Below are 18,058 nucleotides of genomic sequence, written 5' to 3'. Positions count from 1 at the left end.
GGGGGCGGGGCCGCGGCGGGGACCGCCCAGCGCGGCGCGGCCGGGGCCGGGCACCGGGCGGCCCCGGGGAGCGGCGCGGCGGAGCCCCTCGGCTGCCGTCACTGCGTGCCGGGGGTGCCGGCAGGCCTCGGCCGCCCGCGGTCCGCCCGCCAGCAGGGGGCGCTGCGGCTCCGCCGCCTCCGGTTCCGCTGCCGCGCAGGTGAGGCCGGGCCCCGGGCGCTGCTCTGTTCCCCTCCCCGGGTGCTGCTCTGTTCCCCTCCCCGGGCGCTGCTCTCTTCCCCTCCCCGGGCGCTGCTCTGTTCCCCTCCCCGGGCGCTGCTCTCTCCCCCCGGCGCTGCTCTCTTCCCCTGCCCGGGCGCTGCTCTCTCCCCCCGGCGCTGGAGCAGGCTCAGGCCTGGGCCGGCTCGGGGCACGGCTGCGTTCGCCGAGCAGCATCGCCGGTGTCCCCGCAGGCATCCCCGCGGGCTTTGTGCCCGTTCCAGCCCCGGGCCGGCGCACGCACGGAGCGGCGCCAGCGATCCCCCGGTCCCGCATCCCCGCGCTGCCCGCCGTGTCGCGGGCCCCGGTGAGGCAGCATGGGGAAGAGCTGCAAGGTGGTGGTGTGCGGCCAGGCCTCCGTCGGGAAAACCTCCATCCTGGAGCAGCTGCTGTACGGGAACCATGTGGTCGGTGAGTCCGGGCGGACCGGGATGGAGCCTGCCCGGGATCGTCCCTGCCGCCCTGTCCCGGGCAGGGCCGGGCCTGGCCCCCTGGGCAGGGCTTAGCCCCCTGGGCAGGGCTGTGCCTGGAGAGCCCCAGACTCGCTGGCACCGAGGCAGGAGCAACTCCCTGCCCTGCCGCGGGCCGTGCCAGGGCCAGCGCCCTGCCGGGGTCCCCACGGCTTCCCTGCCCACCCCGGCAGGCTCGGAGATGATCGAGACGCAGGAGGACATCTACGTGGGCTCCATCGAGACGGACCGGGGGGTGCGGGAGCAGGTTCGCTTCTACGACACGCGGGGGCTGCGGGACGGCCTGGAGCTGCCCAAGCACTGCTTCTCCTGCACCGACGGCTACGTGCTGGTCTACAGCACCGACAGCAAGGAGTCCTTCAAGCGCGTGGAGCTCCTCAAGAAGGAGATTGACAAGTCCAAAGACAAGAAGGAGGTGAGGGCCCCAGGGAAGGGGGCTGCAGGGTGGGATCTGAGCCCCGGCTGCAAGTTTTCACCCAGAGGTCGCTTTTCTCCCCCGCCACAGGGTGGCAGCAGGGGCCCCTGTTCCCTGGCACTCTCAGCTGTCGCTGGTGTCCTGGGATGCTCTCTGAGCCTGCAGGTGCTCAGCAAGCCCTTCCCCTTCGAGGCTGCTCTGAGGCTCACAGGCACAAGCAGGAGGGGAAGCTGCCAGGAGGGAGCGCTGGGAGCCGGTGGTGTATAGCCCCTGAGCATGGGGCAGGGGAGCTGCAGGCCTGGGCTGGCACCGGGGTCTCCAAGGCAGCTGGAAATCCGGTGCCTTCAGGGAGCCTTCTCTTTGGAACAGGTAACCATCGTGGTTTTGGGCAACAAGTGTGACCTGCAGGAGCAGCGCCGGGTGGACCAGGAGGCGGCGCAGCACTGGGCCAAGGGCGAGAAGGTGAAGCTGTGGGAGGTGTCGGTGGCTGACCGGCGCACGCTGATCGAGCCCTTCATCTACCTGGCCAGCAAGATGACGCAGCCCCAGAGCAAGTCTGCCTTCCCCCTGAGCCGCAAGAACAAGGGCAGTGGGTCCCTGGATGGCTGAGCCTCCTCCCTTCCCTCGCCACCTCCTCTTCCTCGCCTCCCTCTTCCCTCGCACCACCTCCCGCTGAGCCCCCGCGCCTCTGCGAGGGTCCCAGGGCTGGGGGTGGCCTGTGAGGAGGAGGGGGGTGACCAATCTCCCCGCAGCCGGCAGGCACCGCTCCTTCCTCTGCCCGGCCCCTGCCGGCGCCGGAGGGGCCCCGGGAGCGGCGGGAGGGAAGGCACCGCGGCGCTGGCCAGCAGGTGGGGATCGGCGGCAGGGCTGCGCCGGGGCCGCGGCTCGGCTCCCTCCGGAGCTGCTCTGGGCCGGCGGCGGTGTGAGCAGAGCCCGGGGCCGGCCCTGCCTCCAGCACAGCCGCGGCCGGAGCTGTCCTGCTCGCCCTGCTTCCCCCGGGCTGGCAGCTCGCTGCTCCGGCACGGGCAGGGCTGGCAGCCTGCCCCAGGCGGGGCACAGGGCAGGACGAGCTGCTGCGCGGGGGGGCAGGCTGCTCACATCCACCAGGCTGCTCACATCCACCAGGCTGCTCACATCCACCAGGCTGCTCACATCCACCAGGCTGCTCACATCCACCAGGCTGCTCACATCCACCAGGCTGCTCACATCCACCAGGCTGCTCACATCCACCAGGCTGCTCACATCCACCAGGCTCAGCCCTCCCTCAGCACAAGCACAGCTCTCACTGCCCGCCTGGCACGGTGCTCGCTCTCCTCTCAGAACTGCCACGAGCCAGGGCAGAGCTGTCCTGGTCCTGCCCAGCAGCCCTGGGGAAGGAAGTGCCCAGGCAGCCCCTGCTGGTTCCTGTACCTTTTATTCACTCAGCAGCACGAGAGAGAAGCAGATTTGGTTATCAAAATATTTTCCTTTTTTTTTTCTCCTTTTTTTCTTCCCAACAGTTAAAGTACATCAAAAATATACACTGACCTTGACAGGAGGGTACTGGCCGAGTCCCTGGGGTCTGGGGGTGCCTTTGGGGGGGGCAGGGGAGGGGCTGCTTCGTTTGGACTCAAACTGTTCACGTCACTCCAAGGTTATGTACAGAGGGGCACAGGGTACAGAGCTATGGCCTAAGCCCTACAGCTACAACAGCGTCTGCGAAGTCAAAGGCAGTAAATGCTTTGGGTAGCACAGGAGCAGGGGGGGTCTGGGGGGGTCCCAGGGTGGGGGGGGTGCCAGAGGGAGCATCTTTGTACACAGCTGGTTGCAGTGTTGCTAGGAATGGCTTTCAAGGGGTTAAAGTGCCAAGTGTGGGAGTGACCACGACTCCACTGGTGGAAGGGGGACAGGGAGCAGCCACTGCTGGCTCCAGCTCAGGTGCTTGAGAGCAAGAGCAGGGGAATGGCCCCACCAGTGCCAGGCAGCTCCTGCAGACTGCAGCCTGGCTGCTCCCCACACTCCTGAGGCTGGTGGGCACAGTGCTGGAGGGGGCACAGTGCAGGAGGGGGGTGTGCTGCCCTCCTCTGCTGTGGCCAGGACTGGGACCGTGAGGTGGCCTGGGGCAGAGCACAGTGAGATGAGCAGGGGGAGGGCTGACCATGGGCTGCTTGGCACTGTGACACTGCCAGAGCTGTGTCCCTCCTGCCAGCACAGGCTCCTGGCCCATGGAGTCCAGACTGCACCCCTGCCCTGGGACCCTGTCCCTGTCACAGCCATTGCTGCCAGGAGCCTTCTCTCCCAGGGCTGCTCTCTGAGCCACAGCTCCCAGCACCACTGGAAATCCTCTCAGCTGTCTCTACCCCCAGTCTGCAAACACTCAGCTCTTCTGGTGCCCTCTCTCCTCCCCTGGGGTGGAGAGGAAATGGCCTGAGCAGATGAATCCAGACCCAGGGGCTCCCTCACGGCAGGAGCACAGCAGTGGCACTGCAGGTTGAGGCTGCCCATGGCACAAGGAGCAGGCCCTGCAGGCAGCCCTGTGCCACCAGGCACTCCTGCCCTCACCCCAGGCTCCAGCTCTGGGAAGCAGAAGTTTCAGCCACGAGGAGGTTCCCCTCCCCTTCCAGGACCCTGGGGGTGGGTGGCACAGGCTGGGCAGAGCCCTGCTGGGACCTGGGCACCGTGCCCTGAGGCGCAGGGGCTCTGTGCTCGTGTGTGAGGCTTCCCGGGGCACAAACCCACCTGCCCCTGCCCGGGGCACAGCAGGGGACAGGGGGCACAGCAGTGGTGCCTGGGCCCGGGCAGGGAGCTGGCTGCACAGAGCCAAGCCTCACGTTGGGGTTTTGTGCCCCGGGCACCGCTCCAGGCTGTGCCAGCAGCACAAGCACCAAGGGAAGGTGCAGCTGGCACGGAGCTGCTCCCTGGGATTGCATAGATCGGGGTGGGGGTCGTCACTGCCAGCCTGAGTGCCACTTGGGGTGCAGCTCTCCTGTATGTTTCTGTGTCCAGCAGTGTGCTGGAGGCCTGCAGTGCCATGGGGACAGTTCTGACCGGGTGGGTGCTGGGCACAGTGAGAGGCTGCAGCTTCGGGGTCCCTCCAGAGCCCAGCTCTCCGCAGGCTGCGGTGGGAGCACTGCAGGGAGGGTGCTGGGTACAGGCCGTGGGTGCCAGCTGCTCCTTCGGGCCTGATTGTGCAGGCTGCTGGGGTCTCTGTCGGTAGGAAGTGTTGGTGGCTCCCTGGAAGCTCCAGACGGGGGCGGCGGGTGGGGACGGAGGGCCGGGCACAGCGCTGCCGCTGCCTGGAGAACCAGAAGTGCTGGAGGGACATTCACAGGCTCACAGCATCGCCCGCGAGGTAGGGGCAGGGCTGTCCCCCGCGGCTGGGACGGAGGCAAACAGCTGGCACCAGCTCTGCTGTCCTGGCTGGGCTGCAGCAGAGCCTGGCCCCGGCCGGGTGCCCGCGCCGGGTGCCTGTGCCGTGTGCTTCTGGGGGCCAGGACGGGCAGTGTGCTTTCGGCGGGCGGAGATGCCAGCCCTGGCCTTGGCTATTGCTCTCGGAGTGAGGGTACAGTCCGGCGCCCACCATGGCAGGGGCTCTTTGGCTGGTGGGACGCAGGGGGCTGGTGGGCAGCACGGAAGTCCCCGGCCAGTACAGGCAAGTGCCGGGCTGGAGGGGCCACAGCCAGCCCAGCCTGAGAGGGAACTGCCAACTTCCCGCCCCTGCCGGGGTCGTTTCACCCAGTAAGGGCTGGGCTGAGACTCCCTTTGCAGTTCCCTTCCCACTGGGCTGGCAGGGACTGGCTGGGCAGAGGGATGCTCCTTCCCCCAGGGACCAGCCAACTCCTCCTCTGCCAGTCCGGTAACTGGGAGGACGATGGGCAAGAAGCCAGGCAGCTCCTGGCCACGAGAAAGTCCTGGTGACTCGGGCGTGGTCCTCTGCCCTGTGCCAGCCAGCCGTGTGATGAGCTCCTCTGCTGAGCACGGGGCTGGCACGGGCCGGGGGAGCAGCAGAGATGCATGGCAGGGCTGGCCGGGCTCTGCTGGGACACCTTCCTCCAGCAGGAGCCAGCTCGAAGCAAAGGAGAAGCTGGGGTTGATGCCTACAGCTACGGTTCCCCACCGGCCAGCCGAGCAGCGTGCCCGGGGGCGCTGCCCCCCGCCGGGCAGCCCCCGGGGCACAGCCTGGTCCGCGGCGGCCGAGCGGCTCTAGTAGGGCGCAAAGACGATGGGGCCTGGCGTGGGGCGGACGTGGGCCGGCGGCGTTCGGAAGAGAGCTGGTCCGAGGATCGGGGCCTGGAAGAGGGTGGTGGCAGCAGCTGGTCTGAGCGCCAGGGGCCCTGGCATGGCGCAGACGGCGGCCGCGGTGAGCGGGCTGGGCAGGAAGCGAGTCGCCAGCGTCTTGGTGAGATGCTTCTGCAGAGCCAGCTTGGACTGCGGGGAGCGAGGAGGAGACAGCGTGAGGCACCCGCCGGCGGGACGGCCCCCGCCCCACCTCGGCCCCTGCCCGCAGTCGCTGCCGGCTGAGCTCTCAGCAGGTCTCCGCAGTAACCACAGCCCCTGGCCCCAGCCCATGCCCACCCCACGGCCCTGCTCCCTCAGCTCGGCCACCCCCAGACCAGAGCACGCAGGGATGCCCCAGCTGTGGTGACCTTCCCAGGAGGTCCTCAGCTCCCCCACGCCAGCCCAGAGCCCTGCCCTGGCCTTTGCAGTGGCTGGGCTGGTCCCTGCCTGGGTCCTTCCCTCTGCTGCCCTGGCACGACTTCAGCTACCAAAGTCTTCGCTGTCCCAGTGGCAGAGGTGTGTGAACGCTGGTGCCAGTGGGTTCAGGAGCCCTGCCCACGCTCAGCAGGTCCTGCCCATGCCCACAAGCCCTGCCTGTGCTTCCCTTCCCACCAGCAGAGTCACAACTCCCTCACCCCCTCAGCCTACCCTCCCCGACGGGCACAGCTCCGATGCAGCCGCAGGAACCAAGGGTTTAAGAGAAGCAGCCCCTGTGCCTCTGGCACACGAGGCGGTGGCACCGCAGGCGGTGGTGGCTGGCAGGGTGGCAGACAGGTACCTGGAGAATACTCACTGCGAGGGCAGCATTCTTCTGCAGCTTGCTGTAAGGGCTGTACTTGGGCTTGGGAGGCTTCCCTGCCAGTCGGTCTTTGTGCCGCCGGCTGCTCATGTGCTGGGGGAGGGAAGCCACCGGGTCAGGGCACCACCAGGTACCCCCCAGCCCAGGGGCTGTGCTCAGTGACCCTCTGCGTGCGCAGGGCCCAGGCCTGGCATCGTCACCTGCTTGAGCTGCGTCTCGGAGTTGACGTAGATCTCGCACACCTGGCACTGGAAGGCTTTGTTCTGGATGTTGATGCTGCCCTTGTTGCCGATCCGCTTGGACTTGTGCCCTGCCCGGGACAGGAGCTTGCCCCGGCCGCGCCGCAGCTGGCTGCCATGGCCCTCCAGCATCGACTTGTGCTTGGCACCTGGGTGGCAGAGGGGACACTGACCAAACACCAACCCTGCAAACAACCCCAGCCCTGTGTCGAGTGCTGCGGTGCAGGGAGGACCCTCCAGCAACCCCCTCCCCGCCTCCCATGGGACCCTGCTCCCCCCAACAGCCTGTGCCTGGCAGCACTTGTGGGCAGAGGGGCCAGGGGCTGCCTGGGTGGTTGGACTCTCACCGGGGATGCAGCAGCCCGTGCCCAAACCCTGCCAAGCTCCGGTGGGCAGCTGCACTTCGTGGGCAGACCAGAAACACTCAGCCTCCCGGAGACAGCCCCCACGCCACCACCACAGAAGCTATTTTGAGCGTGTGCCGGAGCCTGCCGCCTGCCCCCGGGCGGTGGCACCGTCTGCAGAGCCGGGCACATGTCGCCCGCCGCGCTGCAGCATCTGAGCCGTGCCCAAGGTCAGAGAGGATCCGGCCGCAGAGCCAGGAATAGCTCAGCAGGGTTACAGCAGGCGGGCAAGCAGACACCCGAAATGCTGGCACACCTGGGCACAGGGCGCTCCGTCCCGGCCCTGCCAGCGAGGGGATGGCGGCGTGGGGGTGGGCAGAGTAACCCAAGCCCCCGCTAATTCCTCCTGCTTTTTAAGGCGTGAAGCAAGGAGCCCGAGCCCGAGCGACAGCCGCGGAGCAGCGCAGGGCTGCGAACTGTTTGTTTGTTTGTTCTTTTCCCCCAAATCAGCTCCTGGATCCGTAACTGGAGCTGACAAAAGCACAAGGACGCGGCTGCAGCTAAGCCGCAGCGGTGACCTGAGATGAACCACGGCGCTGCTGCTGCTGCTGCTGCTGCCCCGGGCTGGGGGAGCTGGATCCCAGTTCTTGCTCAGCTGAGGGGGAGAAGCCACTTCCCTTTAAACCCGGGGTGCCTGCCCTTGGTCAGCGTCCTCCAGAGAAAGGGGTGAGTAGGGAGCTGGCTCTGTAGAGCCCACAGACCCTTCTGGGGATCCCCCACACTGCCATGGAGGTTCTGGCTGCCCCCTCCTCCCATTCAGCCACCCCCAGGCTTCAGGGGGACCCTTGCAAGCCCCCAGCGCTGCCCTGCCCATCAGTGGCCTCTGCTTGCTGCTGGGCTCCAAAGCTCCTTAGAGTCCCCAGGGGCTCCTCAGCGTGAGCAGGAGCCCAGAGCCCAGAGCTGACCCCGCGGCTGAGAGCGGCGCTGGTGCTGGGCTGCTGTCAGCTTAGCACCAAACTGCCACGCAGTGTAAAGCAGCCTCCAATCACTTGATTAAATGTATCTGAAAATGCCTTTAATTAAGAGACGTGAACAATGAGGGCGCGTTTGACCTTGCCAGAGCTCGCCCCATAGCTCAGGTGAGGCCTGCCCTCCCCCCACTTCTCCCTGGTTAATTACAGCAAGGCTCATTAACGCTCGGCGCTTCCCTGCCCGGCTGGGCAGGGCCCTGCACGGAGCCCCCGAGGGAGCTGCGAGGGACCTGTCCCCATGTCCCACCCATCCCCATGTCCCTCCGTCCCCGGCGCCCTTACCGGTGTTGTGAGCCTCCAGCTGGGACAGGGAGTTGACGGTGACCTTGCAGGTGGGGCAGTACAGGTGCTGCTTGCTCTTCTTCCCCTCCTTCTCGCTCTCGGGGGCCGAGCTGACGCTGCTGCCCGACTCGGCCGCCTGCGCCTCGGCCGCCTGCGCGGTGGAGGAGGAGGCCACGCTGGTGACGTCCGAGGTGCCCTCCGACAGCTCCGAGGCCGGCGGGGAGCCCAGCGGGGCGACGCTGCCCGCCAGCTCCGCGGGCGGCTCCTCCGTGTCGGGCATCAGCGCCAGGGTGCTGCACTCACCCTCTGGCTCCGGCAGTCCGTTGGCTTGAGCTGGCGGGAGGGAAAGAGGGAGAACAGAAAGAAATGGGCAGAAAGGGAAAGCTCCCTGTGCTTGGGCGGGGAGAGGGGGTTTGTTGGATCTCAGAGCACCCCATGGCTCCCCAAGACCATCTCCAGCTCTGTCTGCTCATGCTCATCCCTCTCCATGGCTCTTCCACCATTACCTCTGTTATTGCTGGCCCAGGACTCCCCCAGACCCTTCGCCCACATACCTGTGCTGCCGGGCTCCCCGCTGCCCTCGGGGCTGGGGGTGAAGTCAGCTGAGCCATCCTGGCCAGCAGCCACCACCACAGCCCCTGCTGCCTTCTGCTTGTTCTTCATGGCCTCGATGGCCTTCAGCCTCCGTGCGTGCTTGTGGCCCTTGTAGTGAGCTTCTGCCTGGTTCTGGGGAGAGGGAGAGAGGGACAGCTCTGGACAGACGGACGGACACGGGGAGCACGGGTGAGGGGTCAGCCTCAGGCCCCGGCCGCTCAGACACGTTTGCAGTGCAGCCACCTCCCTGGTGACTTTCATCCCCAGCGCCACCTCGGAGGTGGTGGCTTCGGCCGGGTGCAGCTCGGAGCCCTTCCCTCCTCCTGCTGCCAGAGTGCTCCGCGCAGGAAGGGATCCTGCCGGGGGGCGGCTGCGCTACGGCATCACGGCGCTGCTCGGCGAGATAAGGGCCCGGCTCTGATTGAATGCATCCAGGCACTTCTAAAAGGAGCTTTCAGGCAAAATTTATGGCTCCAGAAGCGTGCAGGGAACTGCTGGCTGTAAAAATAAACTGCAGAAGGAGGCCGGGGGAAGACCTGGCTCCCTTTGTAACCTCGCGGCTGGCCAAGGCGTCGTTCACATTCCCGAGCTCCTTTCTCCTGGCCAAGGCTGAATAATGAAGCGCTTGGGGACGGGCTCCTGCCTGCACCCAACTGATAAAAACGCAGACAAAAGCAAATCACCCCAGCAGTTGCGTGCTCGGCGGCCGGCGACAAAGCTGCATTGTCCCCAAAACCAGCCGCGGCTTGGCAGTTTCTGGGGAGTCGATCCAAGGGGAATTAAGACACAGCAGCACTGAGCAGCACGGAGTAATTGGCACCACGGCGGTCTCAGAGGCTTCCCGTGCGTGGCAGGAGGAAGAATTCCTTTCCTTCCCTCCCCCCGTGGCCTTCCAAGGGCTGGGAATGGTGTCCAGGGCTCGCAGCATCAGCTGGGACGTGGGAAAGCGCAGGGCCCACCCGAGCGTGGGGCCTCATTAGCAAAAACAATCAACTGCCCCCCGGTAGCGGGGCTGGGACGGGGCTGGGCTGCAGCCTAAGTAGGTCACCGGCACCGCAGCCGCGCCGCGCAGGGACCCGCGCGGTGTGCCAGGGGCTGTGCGGGGCACGCCGCTGGTGCCGGGACCAGCGGGCACAGGGGCAGGGGCGAGCAGAGCGGTACAGGGTGCCCAGGGGGACAGTGGGAGTGTGTGGTGGGACCAACCCCCCCAGCTCCGCGCTTCCCGCTGGGATGCAGCTTGGATGGGCAAAGTGCTGCTTTTCCCTGATGCTTTTCCCTGAGCCGCTCGGTTGCGAGGCAGAGAGATTCAGCCCAGAAACGCTGATTTCTGCTGGCACAGCAGCAGCAGCCCCGGGCTCTGCTGATGCGGCTCGGCGCCAGCGAGGCCAAGGCGCAGTGTCCGGGCGGCTGTGCCCGCCCCGGGGGAGCTGAGAGCAGCTCCCGGCGGCACACCGAGCACGGCGGCACACCGAGCACGGCGGCACACCGAGCACACCGGCAGCTCTGTCAGAGGAGCCTCCAGGGGAGGGCATCAGGGCCCCCAGCGCTGCCACGGTCCCCAGGAAGGGATAGCCAAGCCCAGGGATGCTCTGGGCTGGCAGCTCCATAGGTAATGCTCGTACCCAGCGGCTGCCTGCGCGGTGCCCGTGCTGTGGGATGCTCCTGCGTGGCTGCAGGCGCTGGCACCGGCCCCAGCACGGCTGCCCACCCTGCCCCGTGCCCGCCGGCTGCACTCACCGCCGAGTTGAAGCGCAGGTGGCAGATGTTGCAGGAGATGAATTGCTTCTTCTTGAGCGGGGCGGGCACGCCGAAGGTGTGGCTGATCACTGCCTTCTGCACCGGGTCCATCTACAACGGCAGGGAGAGCAGCTGGGTGTCACACCATGATGGTCACCCTGGCACGGCACAGTGACCCAGTGATCGCCCGCACCCACCACAGAGCTGCTGCTGCCACCAGCAGAGTGCCTGGGGGGCACAGGAGCCCTTGCTGCCACAGAGGGAACCCCTGCACGGGGCACTGTGTCGATGCCACTTCTTGTCCTTGTCCTTTTTAAGCCACTCCTGAAAATCCAAACCGGATGGAGCCAAAACCTGCTGCAGCCTGGCAGAGAGGCTGAAGCTGTTGCTGGGCACAGCCGATGGGCACCAGCCTCCCCAGCCTCCCCTGCGTGTGCCCTCATCTCCTTCCCCCACCACAGACACCAGGTGGCAAATTATCAGGTTCAGTTTGAGCTCCCAGCTGCTGCCCTCGACCTCCCCACGCCCGGGCAGCCTCCCCAGAGGCTTAGCAGGGCCAGAGACCACCTGAACGAGCAGCAGCTAATCCTCCACGTGCCCCTCAGCAGGGAGCTGAAACGTCCCCGGGTAAAGCTGAAGGTGCAAGTGGAGCCACAGGGGCCTGCTGCTTGCCCCACTGACAGGACAAGAGGAGATGGCCTCAGGCTGCCCCAGGGGAGGTTTGGGTTGGACATGAGGAAAAATTTCTTCCCCTTGAGGGTTGTCAAGGCCTGGCCCAGGCTGCCCAGGGCAGTGGTGGAGTCTCCATCCCTGGAGGGGTTCCAAAGCCGTGGTGCTGAGGGATGTGGTTTGGTGGTGACAGCAGTGCTGGGTGGTCACTCAGTGATCCTCAAAGCCTTTTCTGACCAAAACAATTCCATGGTTCCACGGATTTCCACCCTGGTACCTGACTGGGTGTGCACAGGGCCACAGCAGCTCTGGTTCCCCACATCTCCCCACGAGCCCCTGGACACAGGCAGCAGGGGGGCTCCAGGCAGATGCATGCTGGCTGCTGACAGCCCCTGGCACTCCTGTCCCTCGCCAGGGCTCGGCCTCCTTGCTCAGCCCGGGCAGCAAACTTGTTGGCAAAGCCATAATTGTTTTAAACAAAATGCATTTATTAAGGGGGGGACACACACAAGAATCAGGCCTTTGTCTGAGTGTGGCTCTCATCTATAATGCAGGCATTGTCCCCTGCCCTGTGGCACCGCGAGATTATCTTATCCGAGCGCCGCTGTCAGCAGCGCCGCGGGCTGCGGCCGAGCGCCTTGCTCTGCGGAGCCGCTGGGAGCTCAGACAGGTGCATCAGTCTTGCAGGCACATGCCTGGACAACAGAGCCATTATCCAGCGCCCAGATTCCTTCCCAGGAGTGAGCAGAATGGTAAGAGCAGGTGATTAATGGAGTGCCTCTCTGCTGGCAGGCTTTACTCGCTTCCCTGGCATATAAATGCAGAGGTGCTCAGGGTTCCGAGGAGCCCCGCGGGGAGCTACAGATGGCAAAGATGCTGCCCCAGCCCTGAACATCACCCCGTGCTGCAGGCAGCGGCAGAGTGAGGCTGCTGCTTATTTTCAGAACCCACTTTTTCCACCCAGCTCAAACCCTCACAGCAGCAGCAGATGCCAGGGCAGCAGCTCCCAGTGATTCACCCACCCCTGAGCACCAGGGCAGGAGCAGGGCGAGGAGCAGAGGAGAGGGAGATGGCAGCACAAGGATGCAAAAGCTGCTGAGGACTGTCCTCACCCTCCTGGGGCATAAGGAGATGGCACCAACCTGGGCCTCCACAACCCCCATGGTTTTGCCAGTTGAGGCTGGTGCAGCTGGTGGCCATCACTGCTGTATCCCAAAGCAAGCACCACGTCCTGAAAAGCCTTTGGGCACCCACCCAGCCGTTGCAGGAGCTCACCCAGAGGCCCAGCGATCCCCTGCCAAGGCTGCTCCTGCCACCTTGCACTTGGTGGCATGCAGGATGCTCTGCCCAGCTCCATCCACCCCAGACAAAGCTTGGAGACCACCTGAGAGCCCTTGTGCTCCTCTCCAAATGAAAATCCACAAACCCCAGCCAGGTGAGGGTTGCAAGGGACCTCCAGAGCTCACCCAGTCCAACCCCTCTGCTCCAGCAGGGCACTCACAGAAGCTTGCTCAGGATCACAACGTCCAGGTGGGTTTGGAAGCTCTCCAGAGGAGACTTCACAACCTCTCTGGGCAGCCTGCTCCAAACACGCCATTGCCCTTGCCCTCACCACTGTCTCAGAGAAGAACGAGACCCCCCGCGCCCTCCTCGGGGGCTGGCGAGGGTCTGTGCCACAGCGGTACCTACCGGTGCCCGCAGCCGGGGGGAGCGAGGCTCTTCCCGAGCGATTCCAGCAGAGCTGACCCGACAGGCTCTGGGCACCGTGCGCTCGGAGAACAAAGATCTGGGCTTTATAGCCCATTGGCATTGACTCACTTGGCTTTATTTATCCCTGGATGTTCCTGCCGATATAAATAGAGCTCCCTGCCCGGCTCCCGCCTCCGGGGTCAGCACCGGGAATTCACAGGGACACAGCATCCGCTGGGATCGCGGCTCCTGCGGGGGGCTACGAGGGGCTGCCGGCTGCCGGGGATCTGCAGCAGCCCCGCTGCTGGAGAGGACCTGCCGAGCACGGAACCTTCGGGTGGCCTTGGGAGGTTTGCTCCCTGTTGCGGCTGCTCCGAGCGCAGCAGAGCCCAGCTTGGGAAGGTTTTGCTCGCCCCAGAGTAAACATCTGCTGGGTTCGTGAGAGCTTCGTGACCTGCTCGGGGTGCAAAGTCTTCTGCCGGGCAGCGGCAGAGAGCTCCTGGTCTGCAGGACAGCACCGAGCCCAGCGCAGCACCACCAGCAGCCCTGGGGAGCAGAGGCAACCCCCTGAGACCTCTTCACAGCAGCTCAGATGTGGCAGCTCCCTCTGAAGCTCCCTGAGCTAACGCCTGCCCCCGAGACGACCCTGAGCTTCAGCTGCCAAGCGGAGCCTCTGCCCTGGCACCGTGAGCTGAGAAATCAGGAGCTGCCAGCCTGGCTCCGGGGCACGGGGGCGCTCAAGCCCTCACAGTGCTACCCTCAGCCTCCTCTCCAGCACAAACGCATCCTGAAGGGGCAGCTCCCACCCCAGACCACCCAGCACCACGTGCGGGGCTCGGGTCTGAGCTCAGAGCAGCTAACCCACGGTGCCTGCACCTTCCGGGGGGCCACCCCCAGCACCTCCGTCCCCACCGAGCCTGGGCGCAGCGCGGCGGCTCCGGCAAGCGCCAGAGCTCCTTTGCCAAATGATTATTCTTAATTACTATTATCATTATTATTTTCATAGCAACAGGACTCTGGAGGGCACGTGCCAAGGCAGGGGCTGGCAGGAGCCAAGCAGAACAAACAAGCAGGGCTGGCTCCAGTCAGCTCCTGACTCCAGCGACTAAAAAAAGGAGCTCAGACAAAGAGCAGCGGCGCTAATGGCATCCAAAAATCCTCCTCTCCTGTGTTTCTGCTTGTTAGCGCAGGGGAGCGGCAGGCTTCAGAGCAGCTTACAGGAGTTAGAGGGCTCAATCCCATTCAGCAGCCACAGGAATCCTCTCTTAATGTCTGCGCTGCCTTTGAAGATCTCCGCGATAATTTGCACCTTCCGCGCACGTTAATCCCAAAGCCACTTACAAAAGGCCGGCGGGCGAGCGCCGAGGGAGCTCAGGAAAGTCCCACTGCCAGGCTCACGAGGGTACAAAAGGGGCATTTGCCAAACGCAGAGATGCCCACCCTGCCTCCACAGGCGGAGAGGGAGGAGCAGCCCCAGGTCCTGCTCCTGCTCCCCACCGCTGCTGCCCCTCAGCAGAGCAAAACCTGCTCCCCGGTGATGCCAGCAGCATCCCAGGCAGTGACAACACCAGGACAGGGACGCACAGCATGGCAAGAGAGAGGCTCCAGGAGCAGATCCCAACCCTGCCATCAGTGGGAAGCGTGGGGCAGACCATGGGTGGACACAGACCCCATCTGGGCTGAGGTCACCCAGAGAAGGAGCACAGGGAGGGAAACCTCATTTGACACCTGAGGCTTCTTTGGCCACATCCGTGGCACTTCAGAGGTGGACACCTCCAGACATTCTGAACTACACCACCCAAGCACCTGGTCCAGTGGTTCGAGGCTGGGGACCTTGACCCCAACCAGGCAGTGGTAGAAGTCCCACAGCAACCAGGCCCTCTTGACACCCACAGCCACACAGCACCAGCCACCTTCTCCCCCTTCTCTCTCTGCTTTCCTCTATTTATTTTCCAGCTAAGGAACTGCTCTCCAGAGCTACTTTATTACTATTGATTCCAGGAGCAAAATCCAATTGATCTTGGTTAAAATCAACCATCTCTGAATTCTGGCCCAGAAGGGCAATGGCTGGGCAGGAGCTGCTCCCAGCTAAGGGCAGGGCAGGGGCACTGCTCTAGTGTCCAGCAGACTCTGGTAATTAAACCAGAGATTATGTGGCAGGGTTCAAGGGGTGGTGCCACGGAGGAGAGAGACTGCTGTGGGCAAGGAGGGGTCTGGCAGCCAACACCCCCCCAGTCCCTGGGACTCACCGTGTTGAAGTTGGGGAAGAGGTTGAGCGGCGACGTCCCGTTGAGCCTGAAGGTCAGGAAGTGCTTGATGTCCAGCGGGGGGTGGAGGGGACGGCCGGGGATAGGCAACGATGCTAAGAGGGGACTGGTGTGTCCAGAGGGACCTGGGCAGGCAGAAGGGAAAGAGCAGCGTTAGCAGTGCAGGATGTGGCACACGGGCTCTGCACCCTCCTCAGTGAAAGGGCCCAGCCCGGGGTGGCCCTGAGCATCCCTCTGCCCCTAGAGCTCAAAACCAGCTGGTGGCCTTCTTGGCCAGCTGGGCACATGCCAGCCCATCTTCAGCTGCTGCTGACCAGCACCCCCAGGTGCTGGTCCCTTGCCTCCAGGCAGTTCCCAGCCACTGCCCCAAGCCTGGAGTGCTCAGGGGGTTGCTGTGACTCAGCTCTCGGCCCCATCCCATAGACCTCAGCAAACAGACCCAGCCTGGCCAGACCAAAACGGGGCTCCTGCAGCAGAAACACTGATCAGGAACCACGGTCACCAGGGGCCACAGTCACCGGGGGGAGGTGGGGGGGTGGGACAGTGCCCGGACGCTTGCCACACTCAGCCCCCTGCACCTCAGCACTGCCCCTGCAGGACAAGGACCCTCTGCTGGAGGAGAGCAGCCTGGTGCAGGAGCTGAGGCAGGAATCTGAAATGCAAAGTTCGGAGGATGTTCTGCGGCTGAGCAGCGCAGGCCCCGCGGGCACCAACGACCTCTTTCTGGGAGAGCGCACACGGGCGGCTCTGCAGCGGCTCCGGAGCCGTCCCCGAGTCAGGGCTGACTCCGGGGAAAAATTCCATCTTGCTTCACCGGGCGTGAGCTGATCGAGTTAATTCCAGAGTCACCCAGGAGGGAAATCTGTGAAACTGCCCAAAATAAATAAATAAGGTTACAGCCACGGCGGGCGGGGGGAGGGGGGGGCAGAGCCAGCGGGACTGGGTGAGCGCCGCGCAATTAAACCTTCTGAGGCGTGAAGCTGAGCTTCTGCCTCCAATCATCTGAGACGGCAGCGGCCGGCGCCTGGGGAGCTGCCCCCGGGGACCCCCCCGGCCCACACAGGCGGCAAGGAGCTCACCACAAAGGGGTTGGGGCTGCGTCGCCAGGGTCTGCGCTGACCGTGGCCAGGACGCTTGGCACTGAGTGCTGCAGCCCCGGAGGGGCAGCTCTGTGCCTGTGCTCCGTTCACCACCGGGAGGAACAGGAGGGCAGGTGGTCGCCACCTCCCCATCCTCAGGAGCCCAGTGAAGGGGGTTTGCAGCTCAGCCAATGCCACCGTGCCAGCTAGCCCTGGCTGCTGCCACCTGGCCCTACAGCCAAGGGGTTCAGTCCCCAAGGAGCAGCTCCTGCCCCGGGTGGGTGCTGGGGGACGCAGGGATGGCCACAGCCCACAGCAGCTGCTGCCCAGTGACGCAGTCTGGAAACGATTCCCGAGCTGCTCTGGCACATCCTGGAGCCCAGATCTGTGGATCAGACGCAGCCCTGGGCTGGGTCTGCAGCCAGGGCAAAGCAGGAGAGAGCCCAGAACCCCAGATGGGACTGGAGCCGGCAGAGGGGGCAAGACCTTTCCCTCATGGTTCTGCCCAGGACAAGATCCCCATGAGCTGAAGGCCTCCAACAGCATCATCATCCTCACCCAGGCACCCTGAGAAGAGCAGCCCCAGGTCTGCAGCTGGCAAAAGGAGGGAAGCCAGCACTTGCCACAGAAGGGACAAGAGGCAGCTGGCACAGGGCACTCAGCCTGCTCTTGGGGCACCTTCCCAAGGTTACGGCTGCGCCGCAGCGGCTCCTGCCTTACCTTTGCTGCAGGGCAGATTCCAGCAGCAGCTGCAGGCTGTATTTTTAGGTATTAATTAGACACTTAATTAAGGGGATTTGCTCTGGGGAGAGTGGCAGGGCCCCCAGGTCTGTATAGAATGACACGACCTTAGCCAAGGTGACGGCCACGGCAGGGTGGGCTCTGCTGTGAATGGCACCCCCAGATGCTCGCTCTGCAGCTCGGGGCAGGGCTGGTCTCTCCCACAGCACTGCCTGTGCCTCTCTGCCCCCCCCCCCCAGCAAACACAGCTGCTGCAGCACTGCCGGCTCTGCTGGGATGGGAGATGGGGCTCCAAGGAGCAGTTCCAAGGGCTGGTGCAAGGAGGGGAGAGCAGGAACAGCATGTTCCTGCCACAAGCAGCTGCTGGGAGGCCCTTTCACACCCCCAGCTCCACAGAGAAGGTGCACAGCTCATAACCCAGCACCCAGGCCTGACCAGAAGATGCCAAACCACCCAGTGCCACCTCTGCAGTGCCTGCATCTCCCTGGGGCTCAGCCTGGAGCTCTCAGCTCAGCCCCAGCCGAGCTCCTGTCCCCCACACACAACTCAGAGGGGTCCCCTGGGATTTACAGACCTGTCTCAGTCCTTCACTTCACCAAGGCCAACCAGGACCACGCCTGGCCGCCGTCCCCAGCCTGTCCCCACCATCTCTTCACTCCACACAGCGACTGAGCGCCTGTCGGCAGCAGGTTTGCTCTCGGGTGCCCTTGGAGGCAGAGCCGAGCCAAGTGTTGTGCTCCGGCAGCAGGCTGTGAGAGCCTCTACCAAACACCTCTGAGAGCGGCAGGGCCAACGCTGGGGGCGCTGCCAAGGACCCCTCCCCACAGCCGCCGGCTGCTTCGCAGAGCATCTGGCACCGTCTGCGCGGCGCAGATGGAGACGGAGCTGTTGATTCACACAGGAGCCGTCTGGCTGCCTCCCATTCGGAGGTGTCCTCGGCAGAGTGTGGTGGTGGCTCAGATTCCTTACCCAGGGCTTTCAGGCTTTTGTCTCTGGCCCAGAAGGCTCTGGGAAATGTTCCCCGACGCCGAAGGCAGAAGAGGAGCAGTGCTTGGGGACAACTCTGGGGACACAGCCTCAGTACTGCTCGAGGATGGAGCAGCCATGAACAGAGCACCATGGTTGACTCCCAGAGCAACCAGACCCAGGAACCCCCACCTGGGCCACAGCACACCTGTTGGCCCTGG

The 18,058-nt window shown here is 64.8% G+C and overlaps 2 protein-coding genes across 2 annotated transcripts in view; one reads left to right on the top strand and one right to left on the bottom strand.

Annotated features, from left to right (window-relative positions):
• Positions 1-397: 397 nt before the first annotated feature.
• NKIRAS2 (NFKB inhibitor interacting Ras like 2) lies at positions 398-2,022 on the top strand. Its single transcript, XM_054176780.1, has 3 exons — positions 398-669; positions 902-1,143; positions 1,513-2,022. The coding sequence occupies exons 1-3, from the start codon at positions 576-578 to the stop codon at positions 1,750-1,752; spliced, it is 576 nt and encodes a 191-aa protein (XP_054032755.1). The 5' UTR covers positions 398-575; the 3' UTR covers positions 1,753-2,022.
• A 1,964-nt stretch (positions 2,023-3,986) lies between these two features.
• ZNF385C (zinc finger protein 385C) overlaps positions 3,987-18,058 on the bottom strand; it is a 42,735-nt gene continuing 28,663 nt past the window's right edge. Inside the window, exons 3-9 of the mRNA XM_054176805.1 lie at positions 15,034-15,176; positions 10,427-10,537; positions 8,650-8,821; positions 8,096-8,428; positions 6,400-6,587; positions 6,179-6,292; positions 3,987-5,550 (exon numbers count right to left, since the gene is read on the bottom strand). Of these exons, the coding sequence (XP_054032780.1) occupies positions 5,326-5,550; positions 6,179-6,292; positions 6,400-6,587; positions 8,096-8,428; positions 8,650-8,821; positions 10,427-10,537; positions 15,034-15,176 (1,286 nt within the window). The 3' untranslated portion in view covers positions 3,987-5,325. The remainder of the gene's footprint in view (positions 5,551-6,178; positions 6,293-6,399; positions 6,588-8,095; positions 8,429-8,649; positions 8,822-10,426; positions 10,538-15,033; positions 15,177-18,058) is intronic.

Source organism: Dryobates pubescens, chromosome 36 (genome assembly GCF_014839835.1).
Source record: "Dryobates pubescens isolate bDryPub1 chromosome 36, bDryPub1.pri, whole genome shotgun sequence".
NCBI classification, from domain to species: domain Eukaryota; kingdom Metazoa; phylum Chordata; class Aves; order Piciformes; family Picidae; genus Dryobates; species Dryobates pubescens.
This window is presented reverse-complemented; position numbering and strand designations above follow the sequence as displayed.